This window comes from Salvia splendens, chromosome 7 (genome assembly GCF_004379255.2).
Source record: "Salvia splendens isolate huo1 chromosome 7, SspV2, whole genome shotgun sequence".
Lineage (NCBI taxonomy): Eukaryota > Viridiplantae > Streptophyta > Magnoliopsida > Lamiales > Lamiaceae > Salvia > Salvia splendens.
In genome coordinates this window covers 811,212-831,496 of record NC_056038.1, presented here as the reverse complement: position 1 = coordinate 831,496, position 20,285 = coordinate 811,212, and the positions used below count along the sequence as shown (strand labels likewise).

The 20,285-nt window shown below is 38.7% G+C and overlaps 5 protein-coding genes across 6 annotated transcripts; 2 read left to right on the top strand and 3 right to left on the bottom strand.

Moving 5' to 3' along the window:
* The first annotated feature begins 280 nt into the window (after positions 1–280).
* On the top strand, positions 281–3,178 carry LOC121811495 (exocyst complex component EXO70A1-like). The gene has a single exon (XM_042212369.1). It carries the CDS (start codon positions 879–881, stop codon positions 2,898–2,900), a length of 2,022 nt encoding a protein of 673 aa, XP_042068303.1. The 5' UTR covers positions 281–878; the 3' UTR covers positions 2,901–3,178.
* Positions 3,179–4,096: 918 nt separating this feature from the next.
* On the bottom strand, positions 4,097–5,761 carry LOC121741632 (CREB-binding protein-like). The gene is made up of 2 exons (XM_042134483.1): positions 5,634–5,761; positions 4,097–5,310 (listed from the first exon to the last, which is right to left on the bottom strand). Exon 2 carries the CDS (start codon positions 5,284–5,286, stop codon positions 4,231–4,233), a length of 1,056 nt encoding a protein of 351 aa, XP_041990417.1. The 5' UTR covers positions 5,287–5,310; positions 5,634–5,761; the 3' UTR covers positions 4,097–4,230.
* Positions 5,762–6,334: 573 nt separating this feature from the next.
* On the top strand, positions 6,335–10,693 carry LOC121742601 (ER membrane protein complex subunit 4-like). Of its 2 annotated transcripts, XM_042135795.1 has the most exons (7): positions 8,064–8,104; positions 8,320–8,503; positions 8,648–8,704; positions 9,511–9,664; positions 9,973–10,070; positions 10,164–10,229; positions 10,368–10,693. In XM_042135795.1, the coding sequence occupies exons 1-7, from the start codon at positions 8,079–8,081 to the stop codon at positions 10,404–10,406; spliced, it is 624 nt and encodes a 207-aa protein (XP_041991729.1). In that variant the 5' UTR covers positions 8,064–8,078; the 3' UTR covers positions 10,407–10,693. The 2 variants fall into 2 exon arrangements, 1 of the variants encoding a protein (XP_041991729.1); XR_006038082.1 differs by lacking the exons at positions 8,064–8,104; positions 9,973–10,070; positions 10,164–10,229; positions 10,368–10,693 and adding an exon at positions 6,335–7,323 and having other exon boundaries at positions 9,511–9,593.
* Positions 10,694–12,011: 1,318 nt separating this feature from the next.
* LOC121811034 (mediator of RNA polymerase II transcription subunit 30-like) lies at positions 12,012–14,481 on the bottom strand. The gene is made up of 3 exons (XM_042211787.1): positions 13,930–14,481; positions 13,015–13,110; positions 12,012–12,372 (listed from the first exon to the last, which is right to left on the bottom strand). Exons 1-3 carry the CDS (start codon positions 14,353–14,355, stop codon positions 12,274–12,276), a joined length of 621 nt encoding a protein of 206 aa, XP_042067721.1. The 5' UTR covers positions 14,356–14,481; the 3' UTR covers positions 12,012–12,273.
* A 658-nt stretch (positions 14,482–15,139) lies between these two features.
* LOC121811105 (enhancer of rudimentary homolog) lies at positions 15,140–17,364 on the bottom strand. Its single transcript, XM_042211901.1, has 4 exons — positions 17,235–17,364; positions 16,615–16,708; positions 15,648–15,768; positions 15,140–15,555 (listed from the first exon to the last, which is right to left on the bottom strand). The coding sequence occupies exons 1-4, from the start codon at positions 17,235–17,237 to the stop codon at positions 15,465–15,467; spliced, it is 309 nt and encodes a 102-aa protein (XP_042067835.1). The 5' UTR covers positions 17,238–17,364; the 3' UTR covers positions 15,140–15,464.
* Positions 17,365–20,285: the final 2,921 nt, after the last annotated feature.

Here is a 20,285-nt window from a genome sequence, read left to right as displayed (position 1 = left end):
ATAAAGATAAATATTTGCAAAATATGAGTAGACAAGAAGTTGGTTGTCATTAATTCCCCATCCTTTTAGCCCTAATCATGACTAATTTGATTCGAATCTTGAATGTTTGTTTTTTCTGCAAGTAATTTAATTCATTTATTAGTACATCAGTGAAATATAACAGTAAGTTACTCCATTATTTACGTTATTGTCAAATAGGAGTAATATTTTTTATTTAATTAAAACTTATAAAAATATTCTTGTGATTTGTGAAGCAAAGAAGTAAAATGCCGAGTAAAAAAAATGTCGGAACCCAAAATATAAATATAAAATTGACAACCAAATTTTACCTGTGATTTCCTTTGAACTTGAGCTAGCAAAATTTATCGGTCCCCGATTTAGGGTTCTTTCTCGTTTCTCTCTCATCCTGATTTATCTCCCACTATCTGTAGGTTCCCACTCTGAATCATTGCGTTGTGGGATCGAGCTGGTGCTGTTTGTTTTTAACCTTTTGCTGTTGTCGAACTGATCTACTTTTTGGATTTTTTAAAAATCGGCTTTTAGATCATCACATATATATATGTATGTGTGCTCTGTTGATTATTGATTTGTTGTTGTAAGTGACAGAGGGAAACGAGATTGGTTCGTGTATAAATTATTGATTTATATATGGTCGCTGGTTGTTGGGATTTTTGCATTTGTGCTTTTTTGTGGTTGAGATTTGGTGAATTTGGTCGCGGAAAAGAATGGAGGTTGATTTCTACAGCAATCCAGATTAATTTCATTTGATGTGATGTGTTGTAGCTATGAGCGAAGGAGAATAGGTTTTAAGGTATTAATTTAGTGTTTTTTCGTAACAACCAGCCGGATTGAGTTGGTCTTGATAAATTTTGGGGGAAATGATGGATAAAGGCATTGAGCATTTGATATCTGCTAGGAAGTTGTTGAAGGAGAGCTTAGAGAAATCGAGAGCTTTAGGTTCGTCTTTGGAGAAGGTTGGGCCTAGATTAGACGAGATCAACCAAAGATTACCATCTATGGAAGTAGCAATTCGACCTATTCGTGCTGAGAGTGAGGCTCTGAGCTCTGTTGGTGGTCATATAAATAGAGCTGTAGTCCCTGCTGCAGCAGTTCTCAAGGTTTTTGATGCCATCCACGGCCTTGAGAAGTCGTTGTCCGACCCTCAGTCTAACTTGCCCGGGTACCTTAGCGTGCTCAAACGCCTTGAGGAGGCATTGAGGTTTTTAGGGGATAATTGTGGCATGGCTATCCAATGGCTGGGTGATATTGTGCAGTATTTGGAGGATCATAAGGTGGCGGACACACGGTTCATCTCAAAATTAAAGAAGGCTTTGAAGAATATCCGGGAATTGGAGACTGCTGAGGAGAAGGGCCATCTTGATGGTGGGTTGCTTGACGTTGCTTTGGATAGACTGGAAAGTGAGCTCCAGCGGCTGCTAACTGAGTATAGTGTGCCGTTGCCTATGTCCTCACCGGCCTTGCCTGGCGAACAGGCCAGCATTGCCCCTTCACCTTTGCCCGTGTCCGTGATTCAGAAGTTGCATGCTATATTAGGGAGGTTAGCTGTGAATGACAGGCTTGAGAAGTGTATATCCATCTACGTGGAGGTCAGGAGCTCGAATGTTAGAGCAAGTTTACAAGCTCTCAATCTGGATTATCTTGAAATATCGGTGTCTGAGTTCAATAATGTCGTGAGCATAGAGGGTTATATTGCTCAATGGGGCAAGCATTTGGAGTTTGCCATGAAGCACCTCTTTGAGGCTGAATACAAGCTCTGCCACGATGTGTTTGATCGGATGGGACCAGACGTGTCCAAGAGCTGCTTCCCTAAGATAGCCGCGCAGGCGGGGATTCTCGCTTTCTTGCAGTTTGGCAGAACATTGACTGAGAGTAAGAAGGATCCCATCAAGCTGTTGAAGCTTTTAGATATATTTGCATCACTAAATAAACTTAGGTTGGATTTCAACCGGCTTTTCGGTGGAGCAGCCTGTGCTGATATACAGAACATGACCAGGGATCTGATCAAGAGAGTGATCGAAGGCTCATGTGAGATTTTCTGGGAGCTTTTAGTCCAGGTCGAGCTGCAACGACAAACCCCGCCTCCTGCAGATTGCAGCATCCCAAGAGTAGTCACCTTCATCACTGATTATTGTAACAAACTCCTTGGCGATGAGTATAAGCCGATCCTCACTCAAGTTTTAGTCATCGAGAGAAGCTGGAAGCACGAAAGTTTCCAAGAGCGGATCCTCATCACCGAGCTTCTGAATCTAGTCAAAGCCATCGAGCTCAACTTGGAGGCGTGGTCAAAGGGCTATGAAGACGCAGTCCCTTCATATGTGTTCTTGATGAACAACCATTCACATCTGTACAAGTATCTAAAAGGGACGAAGCTAGGAGGCATTGTGGGAGAGCCTTGGTTGAGCGAACACGACCAGTACAAGGAGTATTACTCCGCTATATTTCTCAGAGAGAGCTGGGGCAAGCTTCCCACTCATTTAAGCAGGGAGGGTCTGATCTTGTTCTCCGGGGGGCGTGCCACAGCTCGTAATCTGGTGAAAGAGCGTCTGAAGGCATTCAACGAAGCCTTTGATGACATGTATGCAAAGCAGTCGAAATGGGTTATTCCTGACAAGGATCTCCGCGAGAGAACGTGTCAGGCCATAGTTCAAACCATTGTGCCTGTTTATCGCAGCTATATGCAGAACTACGGACCATTGGTTGAGCAAGACCCTAGCACGAGTAAATACGCCAAGTACACGGCTCAGTCTCTGGAGAAGATGCTTCTCTCCCTTTTCCTTCCCAAGCTGCCCAAGCAAGTGAGTTTTCAGGTGAAGCAGGCAAGTGGGAAGTTCAGCAACGGGGCCGCGGATCAGTATCAGATGCCTTCAACGGTTAAATGATCAAACGCGCAGTGCAGAAAGAGAACTTGACTTTTTAGACGTGCTATCAAAGGTCCTCTCTTGATGCTCATTTTCTTCTCCTGTGTATTCACTCTACACAAATACTGCCTGTACAATTACTTGAGGTAAGTAGATATCTCCAGCAGCATTGGAAAAAAAAGTAAAAGAATTTTAGGAGTTACACCTTGTTGAAAGGTAGAACTGCAAGAATTTAGAAGCATGATTTGAATGTCAATTGTATTATGAATAAATGGTCCACTTTTTGTGTGATGATAAAACTGGCGTCGTATATGTCTGATGCATATTTTTACAGCCTTTGGTTACCTGTTCTTGACATTTGTTTGATCATGGTTTTTAGATCATCTCTTTGTATTTTGTTTGTGGAACTATTCTTATTTTGGTCTCTACTGCATTGACATCTTTGTTGTTGATGCTCATTTAATGTATTAAATGACACCATCAATATAGGAATTGTTGTAAATTACAGAACAAGATATCAATAGATCATTTTCTGCTTCAGGCAGTGTAGGTTTGTGGTTTAATTTATTGACCACCAGCGCTCCTCCACTGCAGCGCCCGGCGCGGTGGTGGAATACTGTCCATAGGAAATCTTTGATCTTTTCAAAATGGCTTGGAAGTTGGGGTGATATAAAGTGGGGTCAGCTGGGGTTAGGGATTTAAAGATAGAAAAGGGACTTTGATGTAAACTGTGAATACGCTAGAATTGGGCTGGTTTGTTTTTTTTCTTATTTTTCTCCCTATTTTATTTTTATTTTACTTTTCCATATTAATTAACAGTTTCCCATTTTCAAATTTTATGTGATACTTTTGCAGATTAACAGAAAGGTTCTTTTAAGCTATATTATTTGAGATTCTGATTTGCTCCTTGTTTTACCACATGATTTATTTCAACCTCAGGAAGATGATATATTGCTATCGTGTAATTTATTCAGCTATGATCACATTTTAGATGTTGATGTAGAAATAACTGATGGGAATAAACTATCAATTTATATCTATCTATGAAATGAATTATATTTACAGATGGTAACATTTTAGCTGCAGTTTTGAGTTATCTTATCATTCTATCGATGAGACGAATCAGGAATCTACAGGAGCTAATAGTCTTGATGATGAACTAGTTATCTACCATGAATATGAACTAAAAGACCGAATTAGATCAAGTAAGGATCACCTTGTACAGTTTTAGTGGTGTTTGATACTAATAACTTGTAAAAGATACAGATCAAATGAAAAAAAGCAACAGTCAGCATAAAACACAACATGTTCCACTTGCATCAGTATATATCAATCATCCTTGAGTGGTTTGTCATTTCTCCTGCAACGAGATGACAGTTTCAAACGCTCCAGCAAGCGCCCTCACTTTGTTTGCCTTATTCTCACGAAGCTTGTTTGCTGTCTCCTCTATTACATCGTTGTAAACTGGTGAGTCATACTTCCCATGTGTTTTCTCTTGCTGCCTCTGAGTAGCTGAGTTTTCTTGCTTCGTTTCAACTGCTGGCTCGGTTTCCTTAGACTCCACTGCAACTTCTGCTTGCTCCTCTGGTGCTACTTTGACCTCTTTCTCTTTAGCCTCTACACGAGAATTGTCTTCAATTGTCTTGTTATTGGCAGGTGACTCCTTCTGTCCCGAGACTGTAGAAGATCCGGCATTCCCAACTGTAGGATCTTCTCTTACTAAATCATCGATGCCATCAGCTTCATTGAGGTAAGAGTATTCGATATCTTGGAGCTGCATTTCAGATTCAGGAAGATTGCCAATGCTTAGATCTTCATTTCTGTCAGGATTGACACATTGTTCCTTTGTTGCTGGAGCACTACGCCCACTCTCCTTCGAGCCGATGCTGCTTCTTCTCCCACTGCCCACAGACGAACTGGTGGAGAGGCGACGCTTTCCTTCTTCCTTCTCCACCGGTTTCCATTTCTTAGCAGCAGCACCCACCACCTTAGGGGAGACCACGGCCTTGACTAGGAGCGAGGAGGCACGACGGGCAGCACCAGTAGCAGCAGCGGCAGCAACAACAGTTGGGACGCTCGTCTTATGTGTAGGAGTCGCTGTCTTGCTATCCAAGGATCGTGTTCTGGTCTGTACAGGCTTGCTTGGAGTGGCCGGGGAGGGTGGTTTCCTCATCTGAGTCTTGGAAACACCGGTAGTAGCCTTGGGAACACCTGTAATAGCCTTGGAAACACCGGTAGAAGCTGGGGCTCTTGATGCTACCGGCCTCGTCTGTTTTTGTGGTGCAGTTGAAACTTTTGGTTTGGGGGAGATTTGATTTACAACTCCTCTAAGCCTTGCTGCTCCTGTTTTTGGAGAAGGTGATGCCTTCTCCTTGCCAGGGAGGGCATCTCTTCTTCTTGTTGCCATACAATGATTGGTAGTTCTTGATGCCTGCGTTTGGAAATATTCGCGTTTGTTTTTGGGTTAGTAGAGTGAAATACGAGAAGTAACATGAACAATGATTCGATTTATGATAAAGAAAGAGAATTCTTGGTTCAGTTTTCCGCCTTAACGACAGGAAAAAAAAGGACTGGTCAAAAGTATAAAAAACACACAAGACAATTCCAGATGGTGGTGGTCTTTTCCAAATGCATTTAAACATGTAAAATGTTATGGCAATTTCACAGTAATTCAATGTTTAAAAAAAATTGTGCATTGTTCAATGTCATTAAAATGGAGATTGAAAATGGGAGTAGTAGTATAAGAAGCAGTACCTTTTGATGATGCAAAAATGTTGAAGTCCTTTTCTTCCCAACTAAATGATTGAGAAGAAAAAGAATGAGAAGATGGCAAATATTTCTTCTGGGTATGAAAGAAAGTTGACACTATTTGAAAAAGGAGAGAGACATGTTGTTTGAAGGATAGGTGACTCTAAAATCAAACCTTAAATCATGGAGAGCCTCAAATATTATAGAAATATCAAAATTTTCTGCGATTTATATTATCTCTACTTGTATTTTATCTGGTTAATATGCATATGGGTGTGGACGTGTGGACGTGCGGTAGTGGTATTATAAATGGTTATTATTATTATGATCATTATAAGTAATGCATTTGTATTGAAATTTCTAAACTTTCATTAAATTCCAGTTATGCACACTAATTTTACTATTTACGTAATTACCAAATTATTTATTGATCTAATTTTGCAGTTAATCCACATATTTCAGTGGAAAACGTCACACAATTGGATTGTGCCATATAATTTAGTAATCAAGTCATGTCAACGTAACAATCTCAATTGATTGTAATCAAATCTAACAGTAGTACGGAGTAATATAACAAAAAATAAGAATTTGATGAGAGCAATAAATTAAAAAAAAAAATGAAAAACGCTCAGAGAGTTGAATAAGATTCATCCCATCTCTCTACATTCTATTTTTTAAATATTTCTAATTCTAATAAATATAAGTAAAATGAAAAAGTAGTTAACCTCTCCTTTATATAACCGCCCAAATCGTTTTCCCTCCAAACCCAATATATTTTTCCTTCTTTCGACCGTTATTTTATCACAGCGGTAGCCAATCACGGCGGAGCTCTCCTCCGTCGTCGCGAAAAATAATATCCGCCACCGTTAATATGTGCTCGTTGAAACAAATGAAGCCTTCTTCCACGGCCACGGAGGATTGGAGAGAGGAAGCGATCCGCCGCGGATCCTTGAAACACGTCGATCTCACCACCGGATCCAACGGCTGGGCGGCGCCTCCCGCCGACAACTTCTCCGTCCGAGGAGCTAATTACCCTGCCAAAAAGTGCAAATCTCCGGCGGGAGAGTACCTCCTCGATCCCGCCGGCGTCGACTGGATCCGATCCAACGGCAGGCTCGACCACCTCCTCGCGCGCCGCGACAACCGCGTGATGAGCGCGATCCGCCGCGGATCGGAATCGGATCAATCAGCGCCGTTCGTAATCGCGGTGAATCTCCAGATCCCTGGCCGCGAGCATCACTCCGTCGTTTTCTATTTCTCGAGCAAGGAAGGGGAAGGGGAATCGATCGGATCGAATGCGCTGCTCTCCGATTTCATAAACGGATCGGATGAGTATCGCGACGGCCGATTCAAAATCGTGAATAAGATCGTGAAAGGACCGAGGATTCTGAAGGCGGCGGTGGGGAGGTACTCGGCGTGCCTCCTCGGGAAGGCGGTGAGGTGCAGCTACCACCGCGGGGCGGATTATCTGGAGATCGACGTCGACATCGGCAGCTCCTCCGTCGCGGCGACGATTCTGAAGCTGGCGCTGGGGTGTGTGAAGGCGGTGACGGTGGATTTGGGGTTTTTGGTGGAGGGGCAGACGGAGGAGGAGCTGCCGGAGAAGCTGTTTGGTGCGGTGAGGATTTGCCAGATGGAGATGAGCTCGGCGATGTTCGTAGACGCTGCCGCGCCGGTGGCGGCGATCAGTAATAAGGTATTTCCCGTCGATTGTGATGAAAATTAGAGATGTGTATATATAATTTATTTAGGTGGTTTTTTTTTTTGGTTTTCCAATTTTGAGGTGATTAAAATTCTTCAAATTTGTTGTTGATGATTTTTTTGTTCCATCTGCAATGATAATTAGTGAATCTTAACATATTTTGTGTATGTCTTTGCTCCAGTGTTTTTTTTGGGTACAAAAATACTAGTAACTTTTACTATGTCATGAACTAACTACTTTCTTTCATTCACAATATATTATGATTACAAAGAGTATTTGCAAAAGAAAAAAAACGATAGAAAATATTGTGAGATCAAAGATCTTAGATTTGGAGTTAATGACATAATATTCTCTACATACTAATATTGTAGTACTTAGTACTTATTAAAAGAGGAAAAAATAGCCACATAAGTCAAATTTTGCAGAGTGTCGGGTTTCTTGGATCTAAAAAAATTACTCACCTCATCTATGAATAAAAGCTTTATTTACTTTTTTTCAAATGATTTTAATAAATTTGTTTAAGTATGTTATGATTGAAATAAGAAAATAGATTGTGTGGAGTGTGGATTTCATTATCCAACAAATGCAAAGTCGTAAAGAGAGACTATGTGAATATAAATTGAGCTTGACATTAACACCTGATTATTGTAATGGACATGTGGTGCAATGTGGCTTTTATGATATGGCAAACATAGAGTCACTATCCATGGATTTAGAATTTGGGGTGTGGAAATGAGCTAACCTAAAAGATGCTTAGACGAGAAGACATATTTCAGTAAGTAAAATGTTTCTTCTTAACTACTTCAAGGTTGGAGCTACTTGAAAAATAGACTATGAATCTTTATAAATCCTTTTCTAAACACACCACAAAAAAAACTTACAACTTAATAAGCCTTTTTAAACAAGATAAAATTAATTTAAAATTCCTTTAATTTATATCTTACAAAAAAATTATTAAAGAGTTGGAAAAAAGTTTTAAATTGGCCACAGCCAAACAGCCCCTTCCGGCAGCAGATCTTTGTTTCTCTTTCCGCCGTCATTAACAATGGACAAAGGGAAATCGGTGATGGGTTCTGGCCGGCGATGGGCAGTCGGATTCACGGACAATTCAGCCTCCCCTTCATCGCGTGATATTCCTGATCCACCGGGCTTCACTAGGGCTTCCCAGGATCAGGTATGTTCACCAAGTCAAATTATCAACTGTTTGAGCTCACACACATGGTGTTTTGTTGCCAGTGTTTAATTTTAGGGGATTTAGTTTTTAATCGATGGTCTGGGGTTTTTTTTGAGTGATGCGATTTGCCCTTTTTTGGGTCAGGATGATTCGGCTGTGAGCAAACAGAAGAAGGATGCTGAGGCAAATTGGAAAGCTCAGGTAACATTTATGCGTTTTTAAGGATTTGATTTGGATTTGATTTTGATTTGTTGGTGCAGTGAAGAATTAGTGTTACTGTGATGTTGAAATAGGAAGTGGTTGTAATTGAAATCGAGCTGGTTGTTGATCGATTGTGTTGTTTGTGATTGTTCTTGATCGTGTATTAATTGGGTTAAATGTTTGAGTTCCTTTCTGTATGCTGGGGTTTGGATTGAATTGCTTGAATCTTTTGATCTATGCATAGGTTTCCTCTGTATTTGACTTTCTCAAAAAGGCCTTATTAGGATATGCCGCGGCTGCTTCTGTAGAAATCTATGTTAAGATTTAGTTTAAATTGTTATTCGGCAATGTAAAGAGTTCCAAATTCGAGTTATCGTCGCTATGATTTCATCAGTCGTCAAAGTTTGGAACTCAGGAATCAGTCATTCATTCAAGTTAAGAAATCTCAAGGGGGAAGAGCTTATGTTGTAGAAATTTTGCTTTATTATTCCTCACTAAAATCTGAGGTGAAAATTGTGTCAGCGAGTAGGAGAGGGAGTTTCTCGTCTTTACATGTTGGGTTTCGTTTGTATAAGCTACTGCCCTTTGTTTTTGATAGTGTTGATTACTTGATACCTTATTTCAATGCTTCTGGCGGTAGGTGGTGCAGTGTTTGAGTACTAAATGATCTTTACTGAGATGTGTTTAGTTTATAAATCTTGTCTCCTCTTTGCCGTGCATGTTGTAAATATTTTATGATTTTGTTCTGTTTCTTTTTCTGCTGTTTTATTTATAACGTTACTAGAAACATTAATTTGTATGTACAGAAAACATGGGAGGTTGCACAAGCACCCTTCAAGAATTTGATGATGATGGGATTCATGATGTGGATGGCCGGAAGCACGGTTCATCTATTCAGCATTGGCATAACATTTTCGGCTCTTCTACAGCCTGTCAATGCACTTCGTGGGGTTGGGAAAAGTGAGTTCCTTTGCAATATATCTAGTTGCCATGCATCACTAATTTCATTTCATATGCAGTTAGTTTTGCCATTCTCAGTAGTTGGTTGATTTAAGTGCAACAGTCACAGAAAGTCATATTTGTTGGCCTTTCCTCAATTTTTTTATAACACGCGACATCATGGTTGCTGCAACATTTAGGTGTTGCTACAGTTATAATCTAGGTTTTATTTGATAGTTTGGCTTTGCGAGCTATGTAACTGCATCAGATGCTTATCAATTGGAATGATAATGACTTTACCTCGTAACGTTCTACGTTTTCTTTTGTAGTGTTTGAGCCTTACAAGGACCACAAAGTCGACCTTCTAGCACCTAAGCTAGTATTCATCGCCCTTAACGTGGCCGCATTAGGGCTGGGCGTCTGGAAGGTTGGTTCTCAAGCTTATATAGAAGCCATTAGAACTCCTCCTATTGCATCTTGAAGTATTTGTGAGAGCTCACCGAATTCTTTTTGTCGACAGCTTAACACACTCGGCCTTCTTCCAACTCACTTATCGGATTGGGTTTCATCCTTGCCGCCACCTCAGGTTCGTTGAAATCTTTGGTTTATTTAGATCTAACATGTTTTCGTAAATTATCTACTTAGAAGCTTCACAAATGTGCTCGCTCGTATCATCATTCCATCGCTCTATGTAACCTCTCATGAGTTGTGTTTTGATCTTCAGGAGGTCGAGTACTCCGGTGGAGGTATCCCGCTACACTAGCTTCTCCTTCGGTCGAAAATAGGATTCGACGCGAGTCGTTGAGTCCGAAGGGATCTGAGGTGTAGGTAAAATGCTCTACTGGTGTGCTATATCATCCATGGTGCTGCAGCTATAAAATGTCATCTTCCAACTTGGATTTTGCAGTCTGAGAAAAAGGAAAAATTACAAGATTTCAGTTTATTCTGGGAAAAATTCTAGCTTTGCTTATTTTATTTTAAAATTTGGATGATGTAACATAACTTGATTATTGTTAGTTTTATTTTATTTCACCAATTTTGTGACCTTAATACTTTGTGAGATCACACTGAAAATATCAAAATCAACTAGTGAAGGAACGGATTTAAGAAATACTTATTCTTTTCTTCTCTTAAAAATATGAAGTTTTAAACGTACAAATATTTTATTGCACAATTGATAAAGTAAAAAATAGAAAGAAAAAAGATTAGATTATTATTAGTAAAAAATGAATTATATTTCAGTAGATTTTTTTAGAATAAAAAGTTCATAATTTTAAGGAATAATCTAAAAGAAAAAATAGTTCATATATTTAAGCAACGGAGAAAGAAATAACAAATTGAAAACAATATCAGCGAGAAACGCATGCCATTGCGTATGGCGAGCGAGATGGTCTTCGTCAAGGTACGAATTTAAGAAATATAAAAAAAATGAATGAAAAATATTAAATGAATATCAATCCCGTTTTTAATTCTATAAAAAGAATAAAATGGGTTGGTGGTGAGTTGCATATATTCGCAGCTGCACTACAATTTCTCGCTGGTTCTTTGCCAGGCCACCACTCCGAGTTCTCGTTGGTCACGGCCACGTTGGTCACGACAGATTCTTTGCCCGGCCACCACTCCGAGCGGTCCCAAACGCACTCGTTGGTCAAGGCGAGTTCGTTGTCCGGCCACCACTCCGAGCCGTTTGGACTCTCAATGAGAGCAACAATTGATACAGGAGAACAACTGATGTGGGGTATATAGACTAAATGGGATCTCTCTCCTAACAGGCTAGTCTTTTGGGATGAGTTCTCCTGTTTGGTATGTATCAGGGTTTCATGTTGCTTGAGAACTTCACCTTTATTCATGTGGAAAAGATCTAAGTATGAAGTCTTGGTGTGATTGATTGTTGGATTTTTGCATATGTAATTGGGAGTTTGTTGCGATATTCTGTGGCTAGGGTTACTGATTGATTGAGTTCTTCACCTTGATTTCTAGTAGAAACTGTGTATTGATGAGAAATTTGAGTCAAAATTAGTGTGATTATGTGAAGATTGGATGAAAGATTCTAGATTTTGGGTTTGTAGGATTATAGTAGTTGAGTTGTGAATCAATTGTTTGTTTCATTAGTTTTTGAGTTGGTATGGTATGCTGTAACTGGGATCAAGAGCACCATAGATAACTAACTCTCTGCAAATTTATTATCATCTCCAGGTTACCATTGGAACTTATCTAGTTGTATAACATCTATGATTAGTTTAAATAACTGGGGATTTATGGGATATTTAACAATGTTGTGCCTAAGATCACGAGCTGCTCTTGGGAGGCTTCGATATTCGTGACACGTGAATAGTAAAGGTTTGGTCTAGATTTGTGACCATCGTCGTGAGTGACCTAAACGACACTTGCAATACAACTCATGTACAAATATGACTATTTTAACATTCAACAGGAGGGGTCCATAATATATTGAGAAAAGATCAGTATCAAGACGAGATATAATGATCAATAAAAGTGTCAAATGTGAATGAGAATTGTTGTGTGCTCTGCTCCATCATCTCTTTGCAGCCACCATCAGTAATGGTTTTCCTTTTTGAAAAGAAACAAGACTTGTTCTTTCGATAATCCCATACCATGAGAAATCAGCCTCATACCGTGCAAGGACTTTGCCACGTGGATATATCGCTGAGCAGGCCGCGAAGCTGGTCGATCAGAATCTTGAGATACTTGTTCTTCTCTGCAAGTTCCTATTCCAATCAAGATATGTAATGAATCATATGTTCCCATGATTTTGATAGAGAAGATTGCGATGTTGCTCAAAAATTGGCAGAGAGAATGAACAGGAACAGGAACAGGAACAAGAAGAACAACAAACGAACAGAAAGTAAGATGAACTATTGGGATTTGGGAAATACAAAAAACAAGACTAATCCTCTAAAGATTACCAAGAGCACAACCACCATTACTGAGACTTTCACATTACAAGGGAAGGGAACACATGAACTATTTGACACAGCCTATTGGATCTATATGCCAAGTGTTGATTCGGGTTGGGATCAATGCATATGGATCTAGAGCATACGAATGTCTGAATATTAAGGGAAGGGAACACATGATTTGACAAAGCCAACTGAATCTGTTTGGCCAATGTTGATTCGGGTTGGGATCAATGCATATGGCGTTACAGCATACGAATACCATTTTCATCTTATTTGTGGCTCTAGCCACTTTAGTTGGGACAATAGAAGCTAAAAGTGAGAGTATTACTGAATGATGGATTCACTTCTAATCCCAAATACACAAACATATAAAGTACTATTCACTAGAAAAATCGACCGACGACTCTACAGTCCTGTACATTATAATTATTGCAATGAAAGTAGTAGTACCGTTCTTAGGATAGAGGCTTTCTCTTCAAGCTTCTCTATTTCTGTTTGATCGGACACCGGCCCTGAAGTGGTCAAAACTGATTCAGATGATTGAACCTGTTTAGTTGAACAGAAAGATCAGATGCTCAAAATCAAATTCACCTCAAAATATAACTTTACATCAAGATCACACTGTTTCAGATGTTTTAACCTGCTTTAGTTGAACAGATTATCAAGCACTCAAAATCAAATTCACCTCACAATTTAATCAAGATCACAACGATTCAGATGTTTAAACCTACTTTAGATGAACAGAATTATCAAGCACTCAAAATCAAATTCACCTAACAATTTAATCAAGATCACAACGATTCAGATGTTTTAACCTGCTTTAGATGAACACAACTATTAAGCACCCAAAATCAAATTCACCTCACAATTTAAATATCACATTGATTCAGATGTTTTAACCTGCTTTAGATGAACAGAAAGATCAGGCACTCAAAATCAAAGTCACCTCAATTTAACTTAACATCAAGATCATAAAGATCATGCAATCATAATTGATTTTATATGCAGCTCAACAGGAATACCATTAATGGAACCAGGCTCTACTATAATATGATAACTATACAAGTAATGGTAGATTAGAGCAAAATGAAATTTTAAGCGGTATTCCCCTAACTACAACCTGCAGCAACAAACTATTGAGTATAATTTACTATATCAGAATTTTTTTTATCTTTGATATTGAAGTATCCAGAGTGAAACAGTTTAAATCTTCAAGCATTAATAGACAATTTGATGAAATCAGCCTTCCAATATGTGGAACTTCCAGAACATCCAAAACATCTAATGCAGAACTATTAGTAGAGGGCCAACGGCAGTTTCACACTTATCCTAATGAATTTAAAACAAAAAATTGAACAAAAATACCTTCTGCGCGTTCGAAATAGCGAGGAGGACTGAACGCAGCGACGCGACGGAGTTCTTATACTGCAGCCTAGCTTCGTCGAGTGCTCCGCCGCCGATCTCGAAGCTATTATTATGATGCTGAGCGTGGGACTGCGACGCGGAGGAAGACGCGGAAGAGTCCGACGACACGTCGCGGTGGCCGTTACTCATGCTAGCAGCAGCGGGATTCGCGCCGCCAGCAGGAGGCGCGGCAGAGGCGGAGGACGGCGTGTTTGACCAGAGCGCGGCGTTGCAGAGCTCGTCGTTCATGGCGGAGAGGATTAAGAAGGCGGATTGGATCGTCTCCTCGAGGTGCTTCTGGCCTTCGGCGGCGAGCTCTTGCGTAGTCTTGTGAGTGTAATTGCTGGATGTTGGAGAGGAACTCATCGTTGAGTACTTCTCTTCCATTTCCCGGCGAGGAGAAGGCGGCAGCGGTTGCCGGAGGGGAAATTTTGGGGGAGGATTTGGGGAATTTGAGAAAATTGACTGTATTTCAAAACATAAGTCGCTCTCTACATAGGTGTTTATTGTGAAACGTTTTGGATAAAAAAAAACGCGTCACATTTATAAATTTAATACTAATTGAATATATCAACTTAATGAGCTACTATGATACATCCAACAATTATCAAAACTCACCCTCCCATCAAAATAATTCCCTTCCATTTTCATACATATTCAAAAATATGTTTAATATTTTTTAAGAAACCCCAAAGTATATGCAATTATTGTATTTTCCCCCCTTATTTATTGTTTCATATAATATTTTCACAAATAAATAGGCTTATTCTAGTAACAAATTTTTTAAAAATAATCCAATTCATAAAGCGTATAATATACTCTTCTCCATGATTAATTGACATAACTTTTCTTTAATTGGCATTTTTTACTTTTTAGTGTCCATGATTAATTGACATAACTTTTCAAGTTCCACTAACTTAGTTAACTAATATTCTATTATTGTATAAAACTAATATTCATATTTTATTATAACCTTTTCCAATCACTATCTATGGAGTACATTTCTTAAAACCCGAGCCAAGTCAATGTAACATTAAAAAACAAAGCAAGTATTATGGGGAAAATATGGAGTATCATCTGTTTTTAACACAAATTTGCGCAATTTATTTTCGTTTTCCTCCATATAAATGAACAAATAATAATAACAATAACAAAAAAATAAAACAGGAGCTGCCAAAATACGCAAACATAGGCATTAATTATATACGAATCAATGTTTGGGCAAAGGCTACAAGAGCAATTTTATCAAAGCCGATAAAAAGTTACAAAATGCACTTACTTATCTAACAAGTAGCAACAATACCATAACTCTAGAGAGAGAGAGAGAAAGCATCACTGTATTTCCACAAAATAAGGATACATGAGATGGGATACTCATACACACAAGTTCCAAATTTCAGAATTCTAGAATGGTGGATGGTCCAGCTGAACCAAAACACATAACACTTCGCCGGTCATTGCAATACCAAGTAGCGATTACGCGACATCTTTGATGATCACTGAGCCAGTTTCTTCAAGTGCTGGAGCGTTTTCTGCTTGATCCATTGTCGGTCGTATGGAAGGTAAGCCTGAATGGAGTGGTCGTAGCTGCAAAAGCACAATGATCAAGTTGTGCGGCTTACACAAGAGTGTTTTGAATGCAAACAAGTTCACGAGACGAGAGGGAGAAAGATGTTTACACTAATGCACTCAAATCAGCAAGGCCATCAATGAAATTGTAGAGATCCGAGATATCGTATGTGATGTTTCTTATGGCTGGATTAAGCTCCTTCAGTTTTCGTTCATATAGCCCGCAGATTCCTGCATCAATTGTTAAAATATTTCAGGTGGATAAAAATAGACCTTTAGCATCAGATCGTGAAATGCATCTACTATCTGGACAATGAAACAATAGATCCTACTGTAAAGACATATCAATAGCTCTGATCTTAAGAAAGTATAGCTGTGAAAAACAAAACTAGAAGAGTTTGCATATGCATCTTTCCCTCTGATTTTCTTCGAGCTAAAATTTATCAGAAGCATGAAGAACCAGCACAGCTTAGAAATTTACAATTATCAAGTGCATCACATTTTTATCTATCTAAGCTTCATGCTTTTGTAGAGTATTCTCCAAAAAGACCAACGCATATAGCATAGCTCGATCTTAAATCACAAAATGCTACAATTCAACATTGCTAGTAACTTAATATCCTTTCGGACCTTTACTACACTGAGTAGGAAAGTGGGTGGCTGGATGGTGGCAAAATGAATATACAAGTATGATGACCAAAGAGCATCGCAAAACCCACACACATTATCACCAAAAAGATATGGCCCTTTTTGTTTTGGATTGCATAAATTAGTTTTCACTACTTCATCTACCACAAGGAAGCTGAACCAACCTAGCATCTACTCGTGATACCTTTTCCACACAACTTGCTTTGCATACAACTGAAAATACAGCAAAATCCAAAGAAAATGCAGGTTTTAAACATTACCAACATAAGCAGACAACAATCATAGTTTATGAATGGATCAAATAATTCAAATTCTACAATCTGAATTTACCTACAAATGCCAATATAGATCCACTGCCATGTTACATCAAAGTAACTTAAAGCTACACAGTCAAAAACTTTCAAAGGAGTACAAATTTTTATAGCATACCATCCATTGCTTGGGTGATCGACTCGTAGTCCATGAACGTGCGGGTTGCTCTGTGTTGGGATGTTTGCATCAGAATAATAGTATGCTTATTAGACTGCAAAGCATATGACGCCAGATTAAATAACGAACAACAATCATCGAATGACATCAAAGTAGAATTACCTAGTGAGAATCTGTCCCATTTCAAACATATTTTCAAGCATATAACTATAAATTAAGCAATAGAAGCTGCTTTTGAATATACCAGAACAACACACTCAAATTAAGCAAAAAACTTCAGAAAACCAATTGAACACCAGCAATACAACAAGATAGAACAGATAAACTAAAAAACTTTAGAAAAGGAAAAAAATCAGATAGTTAAGTAAAAACAAAAAATAAAATTTCTGAAAAAGGGTGAGATATAGTTGAAAAACTGGAATTCACATGTAGCCGACAAATCCACAATCACATGCTGTTTGATTCACAAAAACACAACCTACGCCAAAAACAGCATATTTTAGAGTATAAAGCAGCGCCATAAACAAGAAACCCTAATGAAACAGAGAAAGGGTACATATGAACACAAAATCATAAAATCGTTCGCTCATGTACATGGCGATGAAGAAGAAAAGTATTACCATTTCGGAGGAACGAGAGAATACGCGCGGGAAGAGAGAGAATTTCCGAAGTCTGATGGTAATGTGTGTTGTGTGTGAGAAATGAGAGAGAAAAGAGTAAGTGAAGTCTTCTTCTATGCAGAGACTTTGATCGAAATATATTTTTGTTTTTACTTTTTTTTTTGTTTGGGACTGGGAAAGGAAATATGGGTGAAATTGAGGGCAATTCCGTCTTTGAAGTGTTGTGCGGATCAATTTTTTTTTTTGTGATGGATTTTTTGGCATTAAGAAATTCATCATCCTCAAAAATATACTACTAGTAGTAATATTTTTCTTAGGAATGGAGGAATGATGAATTAAAAAAACTGAATTTGATTATTGACATTTTAATTTTTATTGATATTTTGTTGTTTAGGTGATTGGCATTAGGGAATTTATAAAACAAATTGATTATTTCAATCCTTTTTATTTGGTGCAAATTCGGTCTTAGTGAAGAATCCCTCTTGTTGATTTGTAGGTAATCGATGCGAGACTATTGTAAGGTTTTCATATGTTACGACATTTGTTCTAAAAATTTAAAGTTGTTTCATATCTAAAGTCAATGATCAATCTCGATTAGTTTCGATGCTGATTTTTAGACATCTCAAAGATTGGAACTGGCTATGTTTTTTATTACTCTTTTAAGGTCGTGTTCAGTTTTCGCCATTCCAAATGTACTGATTAAATTCCTTTGCTATTTGTATAAGGTTGGGCCCACATATTCTTAAATCAATTGGCGTGTTCGAGGAGGCAGAAATAAACTCATATTTGCATTTATAATATATTTATTTATTCCCTTTATATGAGTGTGATCCCAAAAATACCCCTTCAAACTCCAAACGAAAATTTTCAGCGGGCACACAAAAAATTAGAGGCGTTTTACCCAAAAAAACCCCATTACAATTTTCAACTTCTTTTTGTGCATCAGACCAAAATCTCCAACAGCATGGTGAAGAGGCGTATCCCCTTCCATACCAATAGTCTCCAACATTCGCTCCACACTGTCATTAGCAGAGCTTAAGTAGTTGGCCAATTTCCAGATAGCCGGGTTCATCAACGTTACCATCAAAAGCATCTACAGCTTGGCGGAGGGCGTCGAGGTTGCCAGACTCGGCAGCTGAAGCGAGGGGACGAAGGAGAATAGGTGTATCGGAATGATCGATGTCATCGGCGTAGTCGACGCCTTCTTCCTTGAAGAGAGCGGCGGCGCCTTCGTCGTCATCACATTGTCCATCAGCCACCGCCATCTTTGGAATGATCCCTCTGCAACAACACTACAATTTTCAACCTCTTTGATCAATCTAGTTCAGAAAACAAAGATTGGATGAAAAAGGGCACCAATCAAATTAAAAGAACGAATTTAATCAGAATGTAGTACTAATCAGCATAACAAAAGGTAGAATGAAAACCTTACGCCCCCTTTCAATGTATTTCATCGCCACGAGCTCTTTCCGCCTCCTTGTTTCACATAACACCAAAATTTCCACTCCCTAAATCCATCACAAGCTCATATTTCTCTATTTTTTTATTCTCTTCTCGCTCCGCTAAATTGTGCACAAAATCCCAAATCAGCCAACCACACAATCACGGAAAAAAAAATCAACCTTGCTCCACACCCTACAACAGCTGAATCACGGAAATCAAACCAATAAGAAGAAAAATTGAATTGAATTGAATTGTAGAATCAAAACGGAAAAATTGGGCGAGAATTCCGGAATAAAGTTGCGTTCAATTCTGGGGTAAAAACATAATCTCCCCTTCAATTCGGGGTGCGAGCAGCGTGCCCAGAGTAGTTTGCCAAAACGTCGATGCATGAACCGGTTGTATGTCGGAGAAGAAAGAGTGGATGCGGGGTTGCCTAGGGTTTGCCAAATGTGAATGTGAGGAAGGAGAGAGAATCAGCGGTGGTAAGGGAAGATGAGGGGCAAAAATGTAATTGCACAATCATTTCTTGATGTAAAAAGTGAAACGAGAATTGAAAATCACCTAGTTCGTCAGTTTTTTTCCTTGCGTTAAATGCACTGAATAGTGCGGGCTTCCCCATATCTAACGGACTGGGCAGTAATAAAACCATAACCCTGAACACCTGATTTAGCCCAGAATTGAGCCCATTTCTGGGCATTTCAGGGAAGGTGAACGGGTCCTTAATTTATAAGCATCCCACGAGATATGACAACTGACCCAATAATTTAAAACTATTGTACTTATACTAAAGTCGAGGATCGAATCAATTACCAATAAATATTGTCAGTCAATCACATTCATTAGTTTGATATTTCAATTAACTCATAAATACGTAATACTTCTCTAATAGAAAATTTAGAAAAAATGATTTAATTAACAATAACTCCATACTAATTACAATTACTCATTATAATCGGTATAAATAATAATAATAAAAACAGTATGCTCGTTATAGAATAAAATAAAATATTTTTAAGAAGTTGGCAGTTAGGCAGTTATAGAATAAGCTTTTACACTCATCCATTCCCTTCATCGCTGTCGATTCTCTCCCGACGCCACCCTTGTTAATCTCTCATCAAATTGCATAAGCGTTTCGAAATCATCAGGATTTCCAGCCAATCGCGCCTCATTTCGACAAATTCGTTCGATTCATCAACTGAGCTTTCAAGTTTTGTAAGTTTTAAAGTGATGAAGCCGTTGCGAAATACCAGCGTTCATTTATTGCGATTGATCTTCCTGCACATACGGCTGTTTTTGAGGTCTCTTACGGCCGAGCATGCCTTTGATGGAGGCTGTGTGGAATTCAAGAGTAGCATATATTTACCTCCAGAAGTTAAAACAGCATGTATTTTCATTTTGTGTTGTAACGTAGAACTGCTTTTCCGACATTTTCTGATTCGACAAGAATGAAGCCTGCGGCTGCGGACAGTTGTTATTAAGACCAAGAAAAGACACCACATGTGACCATCCAATAGTAATCAGTGATATCTCTATTTTAGAGAAGTATCAATTTTTATTAATGTAATAGCTGATAATTTGGTGTTGATATCTGTTGGTAAATTTGCTGGG